Raw genomic sequence first — 24,852 nt, 5'->3', positions numbered from 1 at the left:
TTTGAAGATAAATTGTAGCTTATGCAAACACAAAAATGAACATGCAATATAATTGAAAAGTGATTTTATGTCAGTTTTCCTGCTGCTGGTACTTAAAGAATCAAACATCTGTTTTGTGTTTTTTTTTTTCATTCAACTCATAATGCTAGCGGTATCACCTTTTACATACTCCCGTCTTTGTAGGAAAGATCGTAAAACGTTAGGATTTATAGATGCTGCTGTTGCCGATGTGCATAAAACAACAACATACATGTCTGCTATAACTCAAACCTTCTCCTCTACTACGATAAAAAACACAGTTGAATCTGAGTAATAGAACAAGAGTGATTTGGTGGCTGATGTTGCCCACAATAACTGCACCATCTGAAGACAGGAAAAACACAGTGTGGAATATGGATATTTCTTATCATGTGTTTACAGGATTTCAGCCTAAACAGACCTTGGGCTTATCACAAATGGCCAGGTAGTAATAGAGAGAGATAGAGTCTGAAGATGCACTGAAGCCACTGAGCCAACACTATCTTTCTATTCCTGGCTACATGGCGGGAAATGAAGAGAGGAAAGAGAAATAGAGAGAGTCAGAGAGATAGAGAAGCAGATGGAGGAGAGAAGAGAGGAGGAGAGAAGCTTTGAACCCCTCCCCCACCAGCAGTCCCCTCCAGACAGAGCTGGAGCTGGAGCTGTGAACTAGGTTAAGCATGACAGCTCAGTGGGGCTCTGCCTGAAAAACTACAGCAGCCGAGCCTTGCTTCCTCTCTCTTCCTGATGTAATACGAAGCGCTGCCTGCTCGCCTGAGCGAGAATCTGAAACTCCTTCACATGAAAAGCCTAAGATGTGATTGAATAATGTAAGCCTGCCTTGTATTTGACAAGTGTTCCGCTAATGGATGTCGGTAGTAGTCCAAATAGGACGTTAAGTGCTCTGGCTGTTGACTAGCAGTGCCTTTACTTATTTCTAATGCTGCGATGCAAAAAAAAAGCCCACTGCAGACTGGTCTGTGCAAGTTCTGACTGGTTTGAGAGTGCAGCAGCCATGTGATGCTGGTAGGTGACCAGATCTCTAATCCTGCCAGTTTGTCTCGCCTGACGTCTGCATGCCTCCACACAGTCAGTATGTCAAGGCAGTCACATGAAGCTGTGGCGCCATTAAACCATCTAATTCCAAGTTTTAATCTGGGTCAGATTACAGTGTTAGCTATGAGAGTGCCATATCCAAACACAGGCTGGTACGCTCTGGGGGAGGAAAGGAGGGTGGAAAAGAGAAGCAGAAGACAGGAACCAAAGGCTAAGGAGGGAGCGAGAGTAGCGGCACACGTGATGAAGACTGAAGGACAAGGAGCGAATAGTGCAGAAGAGGGAATGCAGTGCCACCAAATAAGAAATTGGGGCTTTCATTTTTAATTTTATGAACACACTTCAGTCAAACTGAAAGTTTTACCAAAGCAGAAGGGCGAAATAAATCCAAGACAACTACGGTGTCACTATGACATCTGGAATAGCTTCAGATATTGATAAAATAAATCTAAGCAGAGTCCCCTACAGCATACATTTAAAGATTAGGTCTTAGCTGCAGCCCTAAACACAGCCAACTTAAATGTTTTACAGCCATTTTTTTATTATAACAGTTTTACTCCTAGAGCCATTTATCAAACTAAGTTATACATTCTCTGGTTACATCTTCTCAAATGTGAACACTTTTCATGTTTATCAACTCTTCCAGATTGTGCGCTTATTGTCAAACGGAACAATTAATGTGATAAATTAGATAACTTAAACTCAGAGAACATGTAATAGCCAGCTGTCATTGTTTAAAGAAAATAAATTAACCGAAACCTATATCCTTTAAATAAAGAAGTATATACTGGAGAGAAAAAAAAGTAATAGTGTATTGATGTTGATTAATCAAAGTTAATAAGGTGTAGTACCTGGGATGGACCATGGTGGGGTGTCCTGGTTCCTCCTTGATGTCAGAGAAAAGACGGTTGAACATCAGATTGGGTGTAGATGTCTTCCCCTGTGAGTAATGACAAACAAACAAACGTAAATATCTCACATCACAACAACAATGTCTCCTAAAGCATTCTTTTACAGTTATAATAACACACAGAATGATATTTTTCTTCCACGTTTATTTATCTTTGAATTTAATTTTGCAGTTAACTGGATGAATTATTTGAATGGCAATCAGGTGCATGTCCAGGCACACACAGAGGCGTGCATATATATTTATATGAATGCATGAGACGCAGCAGGAGGAGAAGGGAATGTGCTGTACTGCACATGGCGCTCCTGGAGCTGTAATCTAATAAAGCTAAAATATGCATGTGCACATGTGGATGAGGGATCATCCATCAGCCATCAGCTGGGAAAAAGTGTGTGTGCTGGAAGAAAAAAGATAATCATGATAAAGAGCTTCTTCCCTGTGTGTGCTTGTAAAGTTAGTGTGTGTGTGCTGTGGTAGGGGGAGGTGAAGAGCCTTTCAGCAGCAGTATGAGTATATTTCCTGACAGGTCAGAGAGGAGAAGTGTGCCGTTATGAATGGCTGAACAGGGGGTGTGTGCCTGTCAGTCAGGGTTGGGGGTAGTGACCCTGAGAACCGACCTGTGTGTAGAGGAAGAGGGAGGGGGGAGGGGGTGCTAAGAGAGGATGGGGATGTTGGAGCAGTGGGAGGTGATGGAGGGAGGGGTGGATGGATACAGGGGGGGAAACCGACAACTGACCTTTCTGGCAGGGTCGGAGTCTGGTAACTTGCTGGCAGGGGAGCAGAGTCCTGCAGAGGATTTCCTCACCTGGCTCTCCTCCTCCTCTACTGCCTTCTGAAACACAAGGAAAGAGAGGCACGGCGGTTAAAAGGACAGACCATCACATGCCAAAGTTAAACGCAATCAAGATGGAGAGTAGCATTTAACATGTATGATAGGATACTCTTCACAATTAAAATGATGCACAGACTCTGTCGGGAAGGACGGGAGTAAGAGGGAAGAATTACAACCACGGTCACAGAGGGGGAAAGACGGAGACAAATTACATTTAAACGAAAGGAGAATAGAGACAAATGACATCATAGAGATAGAAATGGAGATAAATGGCATTAAAAGTGAGCTGGACAAGTGAGCTATAGCCTTTGATACACTGTGGGAGAAAAGGAAGGAAGCAGGAAAATGGGTATGGTAAGAGTAGAGGCTGAATGAGCCCACTGAGTATAGCCTATGAATAAAACAGAAGAAAAGCCTAACTGATAGTCAACAGAGCTGTGGAACATGGCCCTGTCATGTGCTTTCCGTGTGTGTGATTCACTGGTATACATGCAACGCGGTAGGAGCCAGCAATTCATTCAACGTGAAGACATATTTTCTGTTGAATGTTTATGATTCATTGTGTCAGCTTTGTATCCTCTGAGCCATGTGTGTTCAGTAAATACTGCTGGCACTGCCTCGAGTTGTGTGTGTGTGTATGTGTTGGTTTTTTTGAGCAAATCCAGGACACGCTCAGCAAGAGGCCACAAGCTGATGGAGTTGATGCTTATCTGTGGCAGACAGTCCTGACACTAGGCACACAGTTCACACGTACACACAGACACACACACACACACTTTCAACTCAACTGTCAGGTAGCACACGCACCAGAGGAACAAGACTTTCCAGCGTTGCAAAATATGAACCACTAGCTAGCCCACAGTGAGAGACAAGAGAGAGACAGAGACGAGAGGGGGAGGCCAGAGAGGAGATAACGTGGGAGAAGAGGAAATAGGAAAAGAAAATAGAGAAAGAGCAGAAGGAAGGGAGAAATAGATATAGAGGTTGTAGACAGCATCAATTATTGACTTACAAGCCTTTTAAAGCCATCTATAACCGTTTATGCAGAGAATGCACATACACGCACACATGCACTCGTTGTGAATAATGAACAAACAGCCTTTCATCAGCTGGACGTAAGGATTTTCCTCTGCATAGTATCCGATGAGATGTTGTCATTATCTGAACAATAAAGCCTGGTTGTGACAACCATGTAATAGCTGCCTAACAGTTAAATTGGCTTCAAGTCTAGAAGCAGCTTTTTTAAGTAGCATTAGCTTTAGAAAACTTTATTTTCACAAATCATTCAAATCTGTCTGAATTAAAGATGTAACTTCTTAGCCATGTAGTCCACATTGTCATGTTTGTATGCCAGTGCTTGCACAAAACTCTTTCCCACATACTGAGGGTCAAACATTTTCTTTTAAGCTTAACAACCTCAGCTTATGGAAATTGGTATCTCTCCTGTTTGTGTTTGTACACCGGTTAAACAACATGTTAAAAGGTGTGCATTCTTCGATGCATACAAGAACCAGCTAGCCTTTTCCCCTTACCAAGAGTCTTTATGCTAAGCTAAACTAAGATCAAAAACTACAAGAGTTTGGACAAAAAAACCTTATATTTCTTTGGTATTAATCAGTGTATTCGTTATAGTTTCGAAATGCAGTTTATAATAGTTATTGTAGTGACTGCACTAAAACTGTTTAAGTTTCTGTTATGTCTCAAAATAAAAAACAACAACTACAGCTAGCCCTGATTTGTGTTGATGGAAATTCTGTATGTAGGGGAGAGTCCTTTATTTACGAAGGCATGGATGAATGAGCCTGTGCATGCAAATCTAACAGGCTGGAGCCATATGTGCTGCCAGGTGTGTCGTTCTGCAAGAGTCTATAGAAAAGGGGCTCGTCCGTTTGCAAGCGCTTGTGGTTGGTGTTTTTTCCTTTTTTTTTTCCAGAAGGCAGCACTGCAGCACTGAAGAGGGGGGGGGGGAGGAGGGGAGGCATAGAGAGGGAAGGGGGAGTGATGGGACAGGGCAGAGATAGAGAGAAGGTTGAATTGACAGAAAACAACAATAAACCCTCTGCAGTGGTGCAGTGGAGAGCTGGGTCCGTGCTGGCTGGATTCCCTGTATCAAGGTTGTCTGAATGTGCGTGTATGTGTTGTACATTCCCCCTCAAAATCTGTGACTCCCCCTTGTCCTGTATGTGTGTGTGTGTGTGCCCGTGTGTGCCCGTGTGTTAGGGACAGACAAACAGAGTCAGAGGGAGCCAGCACGAGGCCAAACTCACATTAACACCAGGTCATCCAGAGGTCTTTCATCTGCTTGACCCCCAAGACAGCAGATCCTCTGCTGATGAGTCAACTGACAGCTCATTAAAAGGTAGTTTTGTGTGTGTCAGTCTATGTGTGAGTGCTTGGGTACAAGAAAGATATTCTGAGACTTTGTTGATGAATGTATGTCCCATATGAGTATGTAAAGGCTTTAGGTAAATGTGTATCCACATATTGAATAGACATCCATGTTTCACTAATGGCTGCCTGTGTCTCTCCCTGTAATTCCTGACAGTTGACAGTCTAACACCCACCCGCCCACCATCCACCCGACCATCCACCCGACCATCCACCCACACACAAACTCCTGCTCATTATTCCTGCAGCTCTTTGCTCTTTATTCCTTAATGAATGTGTTGTTCAGGTGCAAACGTTTACACATTTTTTCAACACAGCTGTTTTCCTCTCCTCCCCCGTCACCCATTTCTCTCTCTTTCCTGGTCGTTACACCTTTCCACCCCCACCCACCCTCTGCTCTATTAACACACAACATCCTGCTACTCCGTCCTGATCTACAATAATGAAGAATCTCTCATATCTTTGTCTTAGCCACACGCACACACATGTACTACACACACAAACAGCCACTAACCCCCCCCAAGTCTCGAGCCCTTTGTCAGGCTCAAGCTTGCCTTATGACAATGTGGATTAGCATTCCACACACTCGCTCAGCTGAACTCTGCCCTGTTGTTCCTAATCACCAGCAGTCTGCCTGCCGCTGCAGCTACAATACACACACACACACAGTCCATCCATGCACTACACAGCTAGATGAAACATACTACTCTAGACAAACAGAGCCATGTGAACTTTTTTAATGACCCATTTCCAGGGCCTCAGTTTGGTCCCCAGACCATTAGCACACGTGACATTTCCAACGCAGACGCATTAATGGAGCAGAAAGTGTTTTTCTGTGTGTGTATGTTTAGCCTGAGTGCTGTTAAATCCAACAATAACAAGCACTACTCCACTAAACAGAAATCCATGGCGAAGGGGAGTAAATTCACTTCAGCAGCAGCCGTGTGGATTTTAACCATGACTTGCATCTGATCTTCCCTCTGCAAAGCACTTACATGTTATTTACACTTTGAAAACTTGTTGTCTCGTGTCTCTTTTTCTTCTTAGGCTGGAATATTTACAGCAAAGGTGTATATAACAACCAGTAAGGACTTTTATCTGCTTTTGTAAAGTGAAGCAGAACCATCACCAAATCATTGATGAAGAGTTGATTTTTGATTTGGGTGAAGACTTGAACTGACAACCAAAGATATAGGCAAGTCACATTCGGTCCATTCCAGTCAGCTAACACCCACAGACACTAACTTACTCTTGATGTAATTTATATGGATTAGAACTGAAGGCACACACACACACACAGTCTGACACACTGCCACTCAAAGTGCAAACAAGTCCGAGGTCAAGCTCTCCTCCTCCTCCACTCCAGTCACATGGACACTCCAGTTGACTGCTGTCTTAGAGCAGATAAGCACACACACATGCTATAAATACGCAGGTTGTCTCCATACATGTATTATAAACCACATACACTGCTTCCCAGCCTCCACAACGCGTACACACTGAAGTGTTTAATTTTCCATGGAGCAAACCAGCACTTAGTTTGAAAAATGTAGGAGCAGAGGGAACACGTTTGGGAGGAAGTTCTGTAGACACAAACAACCAAACATTTACTAACAAATCATATGTTTAACATGTCGCTTTACTCAAAACAAGCAGCTCATAAACAAGCTGCTTCTTCAAGTCAAGGATTACATGATAGTGAAACGCTGGTAACTATTTAGGAAATACAACTAAAAGGGTTTAACTATGAGCTGAAAACATAAACATCGAAATTGTTCATGCAAAAATATGTTGTTTTCCTTTCTATATCACTGGAAACTGAATATTCTAGGGTTGGACAAAACAAAGCAATGAACAATTGTGTTTCAAATGAGCTCAGCATTTTTGTTTTACCTTCTTTTATGATATTTTGAGGACAAATGGGTTAATAGAGGAATTAGTTTCCAATATAAGTTCTTGAAAATCATAAGTTGAAGCCCTTGGTGCAATTGTATTGCCATGAGTGTGCTTAAAATGACGTGACCTTACAAGAATTAGATAGCCAAAATGGTAACACTGTAAAGCCCTGCCCAGGATATAACACACTTACACAAACACAACTAGTCTCAACAAGCCTGATGGCAAATCTTATCTAGGGCACAATAAAGAGTGCACAAACCTCAGTTCTGACCTTTCATCCCCGAGCAGCATGCCTTATGTGTTTGTGTGTGGATGTGTGTAAGTGTGTGAGTGTCATTAAAATCTATTTAAAATGCTTTTTGTGCCCTTAAACATTAACACTGGTGGGCCCGATTGTCTTCACATCTGTTGAAACCCAGGCATCAGTGGTTATGTATGGAAAACAAACCCCAGGCGAGCGCCAACAATCTCCGTTGTGGGGCAGAGACAGAGGGGTTCCCGAAACAGAACTGTGCCAGCCATCCTCCCTCTTCCTCCTTCTTCCTTCTCCTCCCCCTCTGAGCCATTCATGAAGCAGGCATTCAAGACGGGGGAGAAGGAGGGAAGGGGTTTGTTGGTGGGCAGCAGAGGAGAAGAGAGTAATGCAACTCATTTTCCTTTTTCCCCCCTCTAAGGAGGAAGTAAACAGCTTTTATTTGGGTGTCTTTTCATTCTACCTCAGACAGCGAGGGAGGAAAGGAGGAACACACAAGCACACACAGAGACAGTCGCAGAGACAGTCAGTCACGCCCTGTCTGTTTCTAGACCACATCCTGTTCTGCTGCAGTCGTCAGCTGTGTCAAAGATCAGGCTACGGATATGTAGGTTTGTATATTTCCTGGCTAGGAACCATTCGACGACTCCATACCACAGACTTCAAATGTGACAGATATTTATTTAAGCCTCTTGTCTTTTTCCCATTAGGGCTAAATAAAGTGGCTGCCTGAAGTGAAGATTTGGTATTCAAGCTTAAAATCTGTCTTTAGGATCTAGTTGTCTATGTGTTTAACTGGTGCTGTTGTGGTCCCACCTGCCCCTTGCCTCCACCACACACACACCAGAGGCCTTTGTATGGAGGTCTTAATCCAATAAGCCATTTATCCATAGACCGGGAGCCGCACTTTGTTTCTGCAGCCAAATCAATAACAGCCCACAGGGGAACCAGACTGTAAAATGGGGCATTAAAAGGAATACACTTTTTTGTAATTAACATAGCACTGTGAAATTAGACTGAATTTGGTTTTAGAAACTACATTATTACCTCTCAAACTAGTTCTTGTAAAACCATTTAGTCTTTTAGTTATATAGAGTGCCTATGAAGTCAAAATATATCTGATGAGTCTTGCATTAAGTATATCTTGCATCGTTGAAGTCTTTCATTTTCTGAAAAAAAACATGAAATAAGATCATCACGCACTCAGATTGGCATACTAATTTTGCGGCAAAGATTTCATTGAGTTTTATAACCCTCCCCAATAATTTACGGCTAGTAGTTATGTATTGTGACTTTGTTTGTACCTGAATGTTCTTACTTTTAGTGCTAACTGTTGCTGTGACAACCAATCAATTAAAACAAGCCCCTCACTAGACACCTGTTTTAACAGGAAACATGTTTTTTTTTTCTACTGTATGTTTGAGTAGATTATTCCCAGCATATATTCTTTCACTTCAGCCTTTAGCAAATAAATAAGCAGTATTAAAACAGAGCAGGAAACAGGTGAAGACAGGTCTGACAGGTGGACAGTTAAACAAACAGGTGACAGAGGTAAACAGGAAAGAAGAAAAAAAACAGGCAGGCAGCCAAGACAGATGAAGAGACAAACAGACAGCATGTGACTGTCTGTCTGTTTGTGCCTTTACCCCAGACACACACAGTTCACACACACCTGTTCCTCCCTCTTTCCAAACACAAAACAGAAAGAACAGAACCAGACAAGCACACTGATAAGAATCAGCCAGACTAGTCATGCCACACACACGCACGCACACACACACACACACACACACACACACTGATAAGGATAAGTTCACTCCTAAATTGCTTTGGCTTCAGGCCTCGGGCACATTTTTTGTGCCACATGGGCACGCTGTCTAGACAGTCATCATCACATGCACGTCATACATACACACACCCCTTGCGATGGGTTGTTGAGCTCCCTCATCCACAACTACAGCTAGTCAGCCATTTTACAATTCACACACTAGGGCCTAGATGGCCAAAGCCCATAGGACCCAAAGGGAAAAATACAGTTAACAGGAGTCAGTTTATGGGAGAAAATAAAGGAATCTATAACCGTGATTGTAAGGAATCTTCCCATCTGTCCACCTTCTGTAGCTTCGCCATTGACAGGAGTTAAATTTGGAAACCAGCTAGAGTACTTCTCTATGATCCTTCACAGAAAATGACGTCTCTTTAGACTCTCTCGATCAATTTTCTATTCATCTCTCTACCTCCCCTCCTCCTCTGTTTCTCATGTTTCACAGTCAAATCCCAGGCGGCAGTTTTCAGTCTATATTCACAGCAGTACATGAGCAGGGTTGTAATAATGTTACCTCATGAATGGACAAATTGTCTGACTGGGATACACTAAGCAGGCCAAGATAACCCACATCCACGTACATATTAAAGAGGTGACTGTAAAATACTACCACTAAAACTGATGACTGAAGAAAGAAAATGTCTATCACAAAATGATGTCTTTATCAGCTAAAGATTATCAGTAATCATGGATGACTAAGAAAATCAAAAAGTGTTCAAATGTCAGAAGCTAAGACTGTTAAACTCTTTGGCATTTTCGTCAAATTAATTAAACTATCATACAACAATAAGAATGCCTGTCAATCGAATGTTTTATTCTTAAAATACAAAATCATTCAAATTCATTGTGCTAGTCCACTAATCTTCACTGAGCTGTCTAACTTAATTTTAGATGCAGCTTTGGCTCCACGACTGAGTGACTTTTGTATGAAGTTGCCTTAATTATCACAGAGACGATTAGTGTTGATCTGTTGCTTGGAACAGGAAATGAATCCATGACTACCCGGATTGTTAATCATTTGAGTCATTTATAAAGAATAAATGTAAGCTGGTTTTTAACTTCTGATATACGAATGTCTTCTTTCCACATTCACATTGAAATTCAAATCTGTTTGCTGTTTTAGTGTAGTAAGACAAAATGGACTATTCTGAGACATCTGTTTGATCTCTGAAACTTCAGATGCAAATCTGTCACATACTTTATGATTTATAGATCAATATTACTAGGCATAATGGGAACTTAATGAAACATTACTCACATGTATGCTGTCACTGTGAGCAGCCCTATTGTTGCATCAGAGGCTCGAAATAACACTTATCGAATCATCAACCTCATGTACTGCGATTAATGGTCATAGACCAAGTACAATGCAAAATAGGGTCCTTTAGGCTTTAATCAAGAAGTTTTATGAGAAAGCCTTGTAAAAGAGAGGAACAGAATTCAGGTTGAGAGATTTATTAGTGGAATTTTCTGTTTGGCCTTGCAGTTGCAGTGCACAAACAACGTGTATTCTCTGACTATTTATTCCACCTTCAAATCAAGATTGACCACATGATGACTCCCAAGAATCTATCATATGTCGCCTCTTCCCCCAGTTTATATCATCAGCCTTGATACAAAGCAAAACAGGCTGTTATAAAAAATGTGGCCAAAGATGTTCAATTACTTAATATGCATTCAAGTATATAGAAGGAAATGGCAGCGTGTTTGAGTCAGTGAAGGGCATTTAAAAATCATCCATGTGCAAGAGAGCATACTAGCTGCATATACATGTGCAGCTTACTGTCTCTGGCACAGAAGCTCAGTGTGCGTGTGCTCCACTTTTCTTCCCCAGAGCCTCCAGGAGTGTTAATTACCAAAGCTGTCAGGGCTCACCTATGTGTGTCAACCAGGATGAGAGTCAGCCTGGTTGCCAGACAGACAGACAGACAGACAGACAGACAGACAGACAGACAGACAGACAGACAGACAGACAGACAGACAGACAGACAGACAGACAGACACACAGACAGACAGACACACACACACACACACACACACACACACACACACACACACACACACACACACACACACACACACACACACACACACACACACACACACACACACACACACACACACACACACACACACACACACACACACACACACACACACACACACACACACAGACACACAGACACACAGACTGACACGGATAAAGATGTAAACGTATGTCAACAGACATCCCTTAAAAAAATGCATCGACCATCAAACAGCAGAGTAGGAGGATGGAGACGATGACGTACTTTTACCGCAAGCAAACTGTCGTGCACAAATACGCACACAGACACAGGCAGACACACTTTACTCTCCCAGGAGGAAACATTGACTGAAAATGAGGCCAGTGGGCTCTTGTCTTGTCTGTGGATGACTGTATGCATCATCACTTGAGTTTTCTCTCGACCAGTGTGTATGCTTCACCATCTTAAAAAACAATGAGATGCAGTTTGTAGGTGTGTTACTGGTTCAAATCAGATATTAGGAAGAGAAACACGCACGCTATTAGCACCGAACACAACTCCTGGATTTCTATATAAGGGAACTCGGCTCACTTTTGCAATGCTGAAAACAACTCAGAGTGCTTGGAGACGGGGAAGTGAGAGAGCTGCAGAGAGAGGATGAGCGTTGCTAAGCAGAATGAAAGCTGAGAGAGGCTGACAGCAAGCCAGCAATGCTCTGCTATCACTACAGAGAGAAAACACAAAATGGAGACACTGCCCAACCCCACTGTCTTTGCAATGAATTACACAGCATCAACTGAAATGCATCATAATATATGCTGATTCCTGCCTCTAAGTATTTTTATAGCCAAGTGCACTTTAAAACACCAAGTTACAATGATGGTATAATTGGCCTGCCTTCTCTTTCATGACACTAAAATCAGCTAATGTACCTTGGTGACTGGTAGAACACAACTCTAAATTCTATTTCTGCACCCCTTAAACAAGTCTTAAAGATCAAGAACAAATGGCTTTACTTTTAAATAATGGAGTGTTGAAATTATGCTGTTTCAATGCAGAAGCTGGAGTTGGCTTCGACTTAAACCTTACTTTACAGGCTCTACTATGCAGTCATTATTGATCGGTGGTTTGTTTACTTCTTCCTCAGCATGGGAGCAGGAGGCTGCTCTGCTGTAATGGGGAATACTGCAGTAAATGTCAATGCTTGCTTGGTCCTTGCCGTCTGCAACAAGGCTAGAGGAGGAGGGATATAAGATTGTGCAAGACAGGCTGAAGGGTGGAGAAAGGCTGAGGGTAAAGGGGGGTGACCTATGATACAGTACCAGTCCTACAAAGAGAAGGCTCCACCTGGCCAAAACGCCCCAGAGGTCTAAATCTATCACAGACACATGGAAAGAGAGACAGTTAAATCTGGCCCTGGGTCCTCTGACTGTTCTGCAGGGAGCTCTGGTCTCATCCATATTACATGCAGGAGCTTGTTTGAAGCCTCTACTGCTCGTCTTTGCATGGGCAGCTTGGCTTTGCTGTCCGGGCCCCCCGGGCTTGCCTGTCTCTCCCATACACACAAACACGCACAATCACACACAGCTCCAGTAATGCAAATCCATCAACTACCATGACTCTACTCTCTCTCATTTTCTCTGTGACAAGCTGTGGTATTCAAAACAAGCCTCTGAAGACCATTGCTTGCTACTTTCACAAAAGCTAGTGGGCTGCAAAACTCCCTAGATTAGTCTACTTTTGGTCTGTAACATCTAAATTATTAAGTGAACAACTTTAACTTAACTCATACACACAAAGAAATCTGGCCATATGCGGTCGGAGGTGGCTATTCATTAACCATCCTAACTGTACTGATAGGAACACACCAGAATCTTTGGCAGGTGAACTTAAAGTCCTCAAACACTTGATCACCAGACTTCCCTCATTAAAACAGCGACTGTCTGAGGCAGGCTTGACAGCAGCTCGAGTTTAGCGTGGCTGGGTTTGGTAAATGTCATTACGCACGAGTCAGAGCTCTAAGTGAACACACCTGGGCGTAGATCAAACAGAGCAGGATGGTGATAAATCTTTGTCCTGGCTCCACAGTGACGCTGATGAGTTGAGAGCAGACTGCAGTGCTGATGGAGCACTGTGACTCACGCTGCAGGATAGGGTTGGCGTGGTGACGGGAGGAAGTGGCTCACGGTCGCAGTGATTGTGTCTAGTGTGTCTGGCTGTGTTTCTGGCTGTGTTTGACCCATTTGACTTCCTTTTATCTTGGAACTGTGGACTGTGTCATCTGCAGAGCATCCCGTGCTACTGTGTCTGTCTGTCTGTCTGTGTGAGTGTGTGTCATCTTTTTAATAAGGGTTGTCACCATGTGGAAACGTTCAAAGCTCACGTCACTCAAGTCTGACTTTTTGTCGTTCACTTCTGAAGACACAAGGACAAAAAGTTTGCATTTTAGATTTACAATTTCAACCAGAAAATATTTTGAACTGCTTTTACTGAATAGGAATAAGAACCAGTCATAAGCAGCTGACAGCAAAAGCTCGCCAAAAGTTTAACCATCATTTAGCTAGAGGCTAGATTTCTTCCCTCAACATGAGTCAGACTTCTGAAGAACTACTGTACATATGGCCTCATCTGGGATCAGGATGTGTCTCCGCTGCTAAACTTTGATAGTGATGACACAGAACATGTCTAACATTACAAAGCTGTTTGTCATAGGAACTGGTTAAAATGTAGCCAGACTCTAAACCACAAGGCAATGCTTCACTTTATTTCAATCAGGATAGAGTTATTGGCAATACGGCTGAGCTGTGCCATTAGCAAAACCAGAAAAACGCAAAGCCAGAGTTGGACACGCAAAGAGAGCCAACCAGGGCTACTTTCTCAACACAAGTTGAAACACCACATCTATGATTCTTGGGCACACTTAAGACGTACTTCCCTATTCGTTTGCATGCAGGGATGCTGAGGAGCACGCTCCAGTCTCAACACATGCAACCCTTGATGAGACACTGTAGCTGAAGTATACTCAAATATAAGTACACATTATACCTTTAATGTAAGCCACTTGATAATTAATTGCATCTGGAGGTCAACGACTTTGAGGTTTGCCAAGTTTTAGTTCATGAGTTGGAGAGGTGCATAGGTGCTGTTGAGGATCCAGAGGGATATTGTCTCCTATTTACAGGATCTTGATGAGCTGGTTTAGACCCCTGAGGGGCATAAGGCAAAGAAGACTGTATGTTTGCATGTGTGTGTCTGCCTAAAGAAGTATGAGAGAGACAGATGATTCCCATGAGTGGCAGCACTGCAGGTGGGAATAAGCTGCAAGATAAACACATCAGCATTTGGCAGGGAAGGCAGTGGCGGAGAGATATGAAAGACCAGGCAAAACCACAAAATGTCACTTGTTTCACCTTCACTAATGTGGTCTGTTTCCAAGCTGCAAGCTTTACAGCTTTGCCCTGAGCAACATCAGTCAGGCCCCCGGTGAGATAAAGATTTACAGGGTAGAGAGGCCGCCAGCCGTGGAAGGGAAAGAAACAGTTGGAGGGTGTTTGATGTTAGTGGAGCAAAGGTGAGACTGCAAATAAAGGACTTTCAGGGCAGGCAAGCAATCACCACCAAGCTTGGCAAGTTAGCATCTCACAGTGGTTTGCTGAGGCTTTTTTGCTTTTATCTGGTGTGCAGGCTGAAGGTCAAAACTAACATGGGCCACAGCAGCACTTTTCTTTGCTGACACTGTTGCGTGCAATAAACTACGCACAGGCAATCTAATTTAAAACAAAAAGAAAACATGTACACCAAACTGCACACAACACAAACGGAGTCTCTTCCGTATGACAAGCCATTACCAAACATGCAAATAAATGGATGGCTAAGTGGAGAGATGGGGATTCCTTTAATCTCGCAGGCCAACTATTTCCCCCGGATTTTTCTGTTTGCATCATGAATAATTGATCAGTGTAGTGGCTGGGCTTAATGTGTTGTAGATGTGCCGGGTGGCAGCCCAGCGGGACTCATGACACGCCTTTGATATCCTGTGTTTATCTCCCTGTCTGGGAGACAGTGGCTGTGTGAGAAAATATGACAGAGCGGGAGTCTAAGTGCCTATATGGTGTGTAATGTGTGTTCATCTGCTGGGTATATGGTGCTCCTATGGAAAGCTCCGTCACTGGGTCTCTCCATTTATATCTTCATTAATCACCGTTCCCACCGGGAAAGGAGCACAGAGGAGTCTTTCAAATGCAAACGCACCACGCTCTCTGCTTGCACACAACACGCAGAGGCTGGCAGTGTCCCACAGCCTCTTTACAGTACACCTCCCTCGCCTCCTACTCCCTGCCCCCCAACACACACAACCTGTTTGCCTGACTGTCTCCTAGGGATACCAGACAGTGGACACTTAATCTTCTCATCCACACATCGATTAATTAATACCAAGACTCTTCATTATTCTGGTCTCATGCAACAAGCCAAGCAAGCTACTCAACTGTGTTGCGATCCAAGCTGCTTTCTCTTCTTACAATCTTGTTTGAACTCGTAGCCCATTATATCCCCTCTCTTTCACTATATCTTGCTACTAATTTTCCTACAGCAAACTGGTCTAGCACCCTGAGGGGAGAGAGCCAGAGCGCAGTGAACATGCAAACAGGCTGTCAATCCAGGACTCTTTCATAGCCCGCAGGACATTTGGGTGGGAGGTGCTTAGTCAGTTTGTTTAGTCTATGAGATAATTGGCAGACGTGGCAGAGGCTCCACTTTATCTGGACAGGCCTATCTACAGCTTGCTGCTGTGGCTTTTAGTGCACATCAGTCCAAATGCAGTGCATTATCTCCTTTTTCTTCTGGTGGCGGTGTGAGAACAGAGTCTGGGCCAAGTAAACGGTAAAAAATAACAGGCTGCTGTTGTGGTTGGAAACTGCAACAATACATTTTTAAATGTGGGGTTGTAGTTCACAGGGAAAGCTGTGATCTGACACACAACAAATCCAAGAGGTAAATAAAATTGTGGGCAGGGGATGTGACCATTATTGATTGTTGGTTCTGAAACTGAAAACTTGAGAAGATTTGTTTCTGTTTAAGAAAATCACAGAAGTAATGACTTTGGCTTCCCTCCAGTTAGCTGCAATGCTGTTATGGAGCTGTGATACTGGCACTGACCTGATGGTGACATACCAGAGGCCCCTCTGCTCAGCCCCTCCTACCTTGTGGGGCCCCATTTAGCGCTTTACAACAGACAGAAAACACTGGCCAAGCCACAGCCTGTTGTGCTCAGGAAACAGTCTCCCACATCACTACCCAGAAAGGCATATAAACTGTAGTTTACTCTGGGCCAGCATTCAAAGAAGCTGCTGTGTATTTAGCATAAGTGGATAATTGTTCTTTGGGAAATGCAAAGACATACAAACAGACATAGCAATATATGAATGGGTGGGGTGGGAAGCAAAGGAGAGAGTGTTGGCTGGGGAAATGTGAGCTAGCCTGCATTTGATTGGACAACCAAGAGGGGCTGTTCCAGGCTAGATTTGTGGTTCAGCTCAGGTCTTGTGGAGGTTAATTTTCAACTCTGGGAAAATGGACCCAGGGCCCAACTTTCTGCAACAACCTAATTGATCTAGTCTGTGTTATGGAAGACAGCCAAAGTGTGGAGCAGTTTGTGACCAGAACCAACCTGTTAGCTTATTTGCTCAACTGCCTCCCCTAGGGGAATGTTGTGTTTCTGACCAGTTATACCTTTTTGCTGTGCCTGTCTGACACTACTACTGTCTGGCTGCCTGTCTGTCTGAGTTACAAAAATGTAGACAGGCAATAGCAGAAGCAGAATTGAGGTTAACTTGCCTGAACACAGACAGGAACTTATGCAACACCAGCTGTGGTGCCTGTAACTGAGTCGCCCTGTTTCAGTCTTCTTCTGCCTCCCTCTCAGAACCATTCTCTTCCTCTGTTCTGTGTCCATGTCGTCCGACAACTAGCCACATCCATCAAGGTCGGAGACCCGATCAATAGCCACTGGCATCACTCTCATCCGGCTCACAGACAAACACATGTGGTCTTATGGCCTATGTAACGATTGACTTATCGGGTCATTTGGTTGCTTATTTTGTTACTGTCCGCTGATTGGGGCCCAGGGTGTATTGACTGTTAACAGACACATGTGGACAACAGCAGAACCGTCTTGGTTAGAAGGAGCAGAGGGAAGGCTGTAAGTCGAATTTGGTGAGGACCTGTACCCAAGAAAAAAAGGCAAATGGAAGATTGATGTCAAGATGGAGGGAGAGGAAGAGGTGGAGGAAGAGATGGCCAAAGCAGCACAGTGAACGATTAGCAAGCCTGCCAAAATCCAATTAGAGACAGCCCAAGAGAATGACTGACAAGAATACAGACTAACAGACAGAGCAGACAGCTCAGGAGACAGCCAGAGAGTGCAGCTGCACTGGTCTGTGGTAATGAAGTCACTGGTTTCCAAATAGCAAATAGAGGAAGCCAGAGAGATGCAGCTGTCTGCCGTCTGCGCCGCAGCCACTGTGTCAACCCAGCCAGGGAGACAGACAGAGGAAGGCTGTTCTCCCCGTCTGACACTTTTGACTCCAGGCCAGCACAACCTAACAAATAAGGCTGAGGCAAATCAGGAACACACAGCTATGTTCACTATGTTGTTCTGTTGGCCAGGACAGGAAATGTGTCTAGAATAGTAGGTCATGATGTTCTTTCTTATTTCAAAACAGCTTCCTTAGACATACAAATTAAGAACAGTTCATGGCTCCAGTTGATCAATCCAATGACAATGCAGAAAGTACAAGGGATTTTTTATGTTGTGTAATAAATTAAATTGCTTTTAGAATGCCTGTTGAAATACCATGTAAACATCCAGCCAAAGTAAAAAAAACAACATGATAATCAATACAAATGTGTTACTCCACATCTTGTTGGATAAAAAAACTAATCCTATTCAATACCGACACATGATGGTGTCACAACGGAAAGTACAAGTGTCTATCACTTCCCCTGAAGGCAAAATGAACTCATTGTCTGTCAGATACTTAAGTAACTATTGAGGTAAGGCTTAACCTTGTTGCTGTCTGTTGGTGGCGTCTGTCTAGCAAGCTCTATTTACACAGCAGGGATCAGTAGACAGGGTAGCAGTGCCTTTCGGCACAAAGCACCGTTCAAAGAGAGCAAGTCCAGCAACTGCCCCTCACCTTTACAAACCAAACACTCCTAACAGGATATGGAACTATTGAAGAAGGAGGGAAAAAAACTTCCAGAAAGCTCCCTTGTTTGAGTCTCTTCCCTTTTGGAGGTCCCAGAGCTCTGAGGTGAAACTATGAACTGCTTGTAAACGTATGCATTGACACTGTGTGTAAATAAGGGCCATAGGGAAAAGGGGTCTGCAGTAGGGGTTACACCAACACACAGGGCTGAGCCATCTTTCTAAAAAAGCATGTGTGACTACAAGCTGTCTGGCTGGCCTCAGAGTAACATCCAATCGGATGTGGAAAGTATGAGTCACACAGCCAGTGCAGTGGAGGCGACTGGACACAGAGAGTCTGGAGGATGTTCAGGGTGAGAGACATGTCCGTCTGCCTCACTTCCTGTTCAGTCAAACACACACTTTCATTTCACACAAACAGAAAGTGGTTGAACTTGGAAGGGAACTCCTGTGTCCTAACTTGGTGAAGCAGGAAACCGCCAGGTCACTTTGTTCTCCGCCAACTGGCCTTTCACACAACCTTACATCCACTCAGGTTTGGAGTATGTGTAGTGCCATACTTTTTTCATGCCAAAAGCACCTGCTTCCTGTAGACATAAAGGCAACTGTGTTTCCAGGAATTTAGCCATTTCTGACTTTACGTGCCACTGTCTACAAAAACTTCACTGTTTTTACTTCTGCTATTAACTTGAAAGCACAATTTCCCATCACGCCAAAACCCCCAAAAATAAACAGACAGGGTAAAATATGATCATGGATGTCAAACAAGAGCTGCAAGGGAAAAAAAGACAGAGAAGAGAGAAAGAAACAGGCTGAGAAATCATCCCACAGAGAGAAGACAGCACCTGGAACTGTGGTGAGACAGTGGTGCCAGAGAGCCTGGTGAAGTGTGAGACAAAGATGTGTCATACTAGCTGCCAGTTACCACCTTATTACACACACAGAAGTTGGCAATGTCTCACACATAAACACACACATACAATATAGGGTAGAGGTCAGGACTCATCATCCACCTTAAGCTTGTTTTTTGTACGTGTTTGTGTCTGGTTTGTGTGCATTGTTGTTTGTGAATGCCTGACACTGCTGTTTTCCTCTGTGGTATTACAATGTCAACATCTGTAGGGGTGCATACTTTAAAACCGAGACAGGGGAAAAGACAGAGGACAGTTGGGAAGAGGCGAGACAGGAATGTGGTTGAGACACTAGACGAAACAGCAGACGGTATTTCCGGCACACTCACTGGCCAAGTCAACCAGAAAAAGCAATGCATTTTCCACACTCAGGTACACAGAAACAGAATTTGTGTCTTGTGTTTCTTTTTCAAACCTAAACACACACACTGAATACACACTGTAACCATCTCGGTTGACCTGCTGTACTACTATCACAAATAAATACTGAGAGGAAGTGGGGTAGTACAGCCCCTGTCAGTCTGTTCTGTTCTGAATGTGTGTTTGCTCATTTAACCCGGGAAATCTTACAGTGTTTCTTTATTTTTACTCAATCAAAAGTTACCAAACTAACAAAAAGCACAACCACACTTTTAACCATAAAACAGTACAAGGGCAGTCCGCTGTGGTCAGAGGGAGGTCAAGAGACATAAAACCAATAAGTCAAATGCAGTGAAACAGTCTAGAGTTTTTCCCCAACTGAATGCTGACTTTTCAATAGACTCGCTGTGCTTGTGGCTCTCATACTCATACTACAGTGACATCTATTTTATACACTACAAGAAAAAAAAAGAATATCCATTATCATTCGTCATAGGTCATAACTCATTTGAAAGACTCTGCAGTATTTAGTGATGCCATTTTCCTGGTAGTGCCACGAAGCTAATTCCCTTTCAGATTTTCCCTGGAGGTAAAACAGTAGTGAATTATGTTAATGTTCAAATAAAAAAAAGTGTCACATTGCCTCCGGACATTTTCTTATTTACAGAAGTTTGGTATTATGTCTGGATTGCAGAGAAAGTTGGAACATGAAAAATGCTTCTCTTGCAGAAGAATACAGTCAAAATTCCTTTAGTCTTGGTTTAATAATGTGCGAGCATGTACAAAAAAGTCTAATCTGTTGCTTGCTTTGGGTATTTCTATTTTTCAGAAAGATAAACAGCCAATGATTAACTACTGTCATTTAGTTTAAATAGAGGAGTTAAAAGGGCTGCTCCTGGGCCTTCTTTATTGGCCTTTTGTTCCGTGACATTCCCAGTGACCTCCAGGTGACCTGAGTGGACAAATTATGCACTTCCCCTTCAGCTGTGGCCAGCTGGCCTAACCTCGTCTGATCAGACCTGGCCAGGCAGATGTCACCACCTGTCCCAGGCCTGTTTCACACATACTAGGTCAACACTGGTTTAAGAAAACACCAGCCATGAGTTAGTCTAGCCAAACCTGCTGAATATACAGAATGTGGGACAGGATCGGGAAGAAGGGCCAACTAGCTAGCTAGTTTGGGAGAGTTTTAAAAGCACAGAAGAAACTGTTTCAGTCTGTTCTTAACAGAGTGAAGATGTAAAACATTAACTTTTAAGTAAAGACAGACAAAGGGAAATGTAATATTGAGAGATTCTCTTACTTTGTCTAGCGACCTCTTGAGTTTGTAGTGGAACTTTTCTTTGACCTCGTCAAGATGCTGCTTGAGCTTTGCCTCCTCAGATGTGCCTTGGTACTTCCTGGCAAGCTGCAGGTAGCAGGGCCACTTGGCCGAGTCAAAGCCCCAGTGGCAGGTTCTCTTATCAGGTGACTTGTGTGAATGCATGACAAACTTCTGTGGTGAAAAGAGCAACTGGCACTCGATGCACTGGATGCAGGGTGCCTCAGGCTGGGTGTAGAACTGGGGCACAAAAAGACCCTGGCACTTCCCCAAACACTGGTGCTCCACCTGGAAGCTGGCTTCACTCTCCTTCAGCAGGCCATGGTTCGACAGCTTTCCACTGGGGTCAGCAGGCAGAGCTGCCCCAGGACGCAGAAGAGCATTGCACAACCGCTGTGCATCCGTCAGCGTAATGAGGCCACAGGAAGGTGCATTGAACGGCAGAATGCCCAGCACCTTGAGGATGTGCAGCTGCTCGGCGTCACAGCGTGAGCAGTACACGTAGAGCTCGTCGCAAACGGTGTTGATCTGCTGCAGCGAGAAGTCTCGGAGAACAGAGTTGAGCACCTGAGGCAGGCAGAGACGCTTCTCTCCTCCAACAACAAAACAGGAGATAGACTCTCCTTCCAGCAGCGAGTGGGTAAGTTCAGTGGAGCTGTCACAGGGAACCAGCAGAGGGCCCCCTCCAAGAACAGGAGGGGAAGGCAGGGGGGGCATGCCGGCTGCGGAATGCTCGTGGCCAGTACGGGCTGAGAAGGCAGCTGGGCCCCCCAAGGAGCTCTGACTGCTAAGGGTGAATTGAGCCAGTGTGTGTTTGAGCCCAGGGCTCAGGTCCAGGGCTTTACCAGAGCCCACCACGTGCAGTTCAGCTCGGCCCTCCACATCCATGTCAGAGTCGTGGTGCAGATCCTCTATCTGCTCCCTCTTCACCTTTGGAATTTTGGGGAGGGAATCTAAACTGCGACGCTTCAGGTTCATCTCTGCCATCACTCGCTTCTTGATGGGTGCATCCTCCAGTCGCTCTCTGTAAAGCCGTTTCATGTTGCCTTTGAATGAGGTCAAGTCTTTGAAAGGGGTTTTCAAACTGGTCTGGGTGCTGGCCATGTCTAAGTACTGGGTAATTGTTGCTTGTGTCTACTGACTGAGTTCTTGTATTCCTCTGAGTCTTTTTTTTCTCCTGAAATCTTTTCAAATAACACAAATCTTCTGGTAGTTAGACACATGCATGGTGATAACTGAAGTTAAGATCTGTTGTATGTCCTGATCCGCTACCTGAACATGGGGGGAAAAAAATGAATTTAGAAAACAGATAATTGGCAGAAAAAACATTCAGCGACATCTTAACAACAGCTAATCAATTCCTTCCCTCTTGTTGAATAAACAAACCGAAAATTAACTCATAAAGATGTTGTGGGAAATGAAATATCCATAAGGAGTGTAAATGTTTTATGGCAGCTGTCCCAGCCAGGGGGGCTAGAGGGGTCAATGGCTGTTTGCGTGGACCACTAAACCAAATGGCCATTACCATACTTCACACAAACACAAGGCTTGTTCAGCCCTTGTAATTGAACCCCATTGGGAAATTTACATCTAGGTTTTACCAAAGGTTTGAGAAACAAACTCTGTAGCACAAGGTGAGAAATTAAACAAGTGAAACCAGTTGACCAGACATGACAGGCCAAGTGAAATCCACCACCACTATGCCCCTCTCCCATCACATTGTTAATGTAAGGCTGATACAATGGTCAAGAAACATGTCACTTTGCAAATGAAAGTGCCCTTCCCAGCCTTCCTCTAGGTCTGCTTACCCCATGCTGACCCCATCAACTCCGCGAAAAACAATTGATAAAAGCTTTAACAGCAGTCGGCCCCCACTCTTAATCCTCTCACAGCTTGACATGCAGCAGTGTGGAAAGCGGTGTTTCCCCCCTTCTTTCCACTCACGTGCGCTACTGCGGAATAACTAAATCAACATTAATGGGTTAAATAACACTAAGCTGGTATCCCCAATTCAGAACGCACTGTCGATGATAATGGCTACTGCTGCAGTATACGACAGCGAGAAACGCAAGATTTGGCCCGAAAATACAACATTTATGCTGCAGTCACTGACGATTTCATGCAGGCTATGTCAAATTGAGTTTCGTTCATTGATGTAGGCTACAATAAACGGCGTTTGCGGCTTTTCAGAAAGGACAGAAAATCTTTCGGTCAGGTTACCACGATGGACGCATTTGCATGCCTTCGCCTATTTCGGCATCCCGTCGTTTTTTGTTTTTTTTTCTTCCACCGGCTGAAAAGCTGCAGCGGTGCAAACCCCGACGCGGTTGACGCTTATGGGCGTTTAATTGGATGTATAACCACGGGTTGATAAATGAGATAGAGGAAGGGGGGGGGGGGACAAATCTAGATCAGGGGCACAGATATCTGGGGCTGGGGGTTGCAGCAGCTTTTCCCAAAACAGGACTTCGCTTTGGTTGCATAGACCCCCAACCGGGGTCTCTTGGATGTCGGTCAAGCTTCACTTAAAAAAAAACAAATATTCCCGAAAAACCCTCTTTCAAACATTCATAGCTTCTGGGAAATATCTCTCACTTCTGTTATCCTTACTCGGCTGCTGCAAGGACATCGCTTATAATACTGCTCTGCTACATCCTCAGCAACAACCCCCCCTCCTCCTCCTCCTCCCTCCTCCCTCCTCCTCACCAGTCTGCAAACTGTACCTCGCCTCCTCTGCTGGCTCGCCACGACGGCACTGGTATGCAGACAGCGCTGATAATGACATTCACTGTCTACACTACAGTCTGGTCTGGGAAGGCACCGCGGTCGAGCGTAACGTACACACCGACACGGTGGGGGATTTAACTACAACCGCGGCTTGTAGTGTATGTCAGACAACCCGAGTAGAGAGCCTGTCCGACAAACCCAAAAAGGGTCAAATCGCTTCTAACAAGCCACTGAATATTACGCATTTGAATTTAACATGAATAAAAATAATGTATGACATGAGACATCAAGGTAAACGTAAAGCGAGCGCCGTAAAAATTGTGCGCATTCTTCTGGAAATGAACAGAAAAAAATAAGATATTGGGTGATACTAATTAGGCTAGGTAGCTTAGCTACGTCCAGCTCATACCCCGGCACAGTGGGCTACGAAAGCAGGCTAACCCAGCTCTCAAGAGCAAAGGCAGGCTAACTTATCCACAGCGATGAGAGCGATAATTTAAAAAAAAAAAAAAAAAAAAAGAACATACCCCGTCTCACAAAACACGTAGAGGGCGACGGCAGCAGTGAAAGTGACCCGCTATAATGTAAGCAAAGGTCGGCTGTGCTGTCCTGTTATAATAAGTGATTAAAGCTGGCTAACAGAGAGGACCGAGAGCGCTAACATTTACAGCAGGCTAACCCCCGAATAGAGAGCCACACAGCAGGCTAAACCGTGTTAGCAGCGCCCCCTCCTCCTCCTCCTCCTCTCCGTCCGCTACGACTCAACACCGGAATTCAAAACTCAACCGTTAACCGTCAAGCGCTGGTTTCCACAGTTACCACAAAACCTAACGGTGTTTAAAATAAACACCCCCGTCTCTTTTATGTCATTAAAACGTTTTAAAATGGTTTAAAACACTTGCCTTGTGAACGCTGCGTGTTAGGTCGCTGCTCCTCACTCGCCCGTGGTCCTCTCCGTACTAGAAAAAGCCTGGCGGACCGTCAACAAGATGCAGCTAGAGGTTCCACTACAGCCCCGCAACGTCACACTGCACACGGGGTTGAGAGGCGGAGACGTCACTCGGCTGACGGAAACTATGCGGGGGTGTCTCTCGTCTGTCTGTCTGCCTGCCTGCCTCCCTGTCTGTCGGTTTGTCTGA

The 24,852-nt window shown here is 44.2% G+C and overlaps 1 protein-coding gene across 2 annotated transcripts in view; it reads right to left on the bottom strand.

Moving 5' to 3' along the window:
- The window catches only part of skila (SKI-like proto-oncogene a), a 33,468-nt gene extending 8,616 nt beyond the window's left edge, over nt 1-24,852 (bottom strand). Inside the window, exons 1-4 of one of the 2 annotated variants that reach the window (XM_061045069.1) lie at nt 24,612-24,852; nt 20,969-22,254; nt 2,721-2,816; nt 1,926-2,014 (exon numbers count right to left, since the gene is read on the bottom strand). In XM_061045069.1, the coding sequence (XP_060901052.1) occupies nt 1,926-2,014; nt 2,721-2,816; nt 20,969-22,090 (1,307 nt within the window). In that variant the 5' untranslated portion in view covers nt 22,091-22,254; nt 24,612-24,852. Of the gene's footprint in view, nt 1-1,925; nt 2,015-2,720; nt 2,817-20,968; nt 22,259-24,240; nt 24,534-24,611 lie in introns of those variants that run through there. The other variant, XM_061045070.1, reaches the window with a different exon arrangement.

This window comes from Labrus mixtus, chromosome 8 (genome assembly GCF_963584025.1).
Source record: "Labrus mixtus chromosome 8, fLabMix1.1, whole genome shotgun sequence".
NCBI classification, from domain to species: domain Eukaryota; kingdom Metazoa; phylum Chordata; class Actinopteri; order Labriformes; family Labridae; genus Labrus; species Labrus mixtus.
The sequence above is the reverse complement of the archived record's forward strand: the minus strand, read 5'-3'. Positions and strand labels throughout refer to the sequence as shown.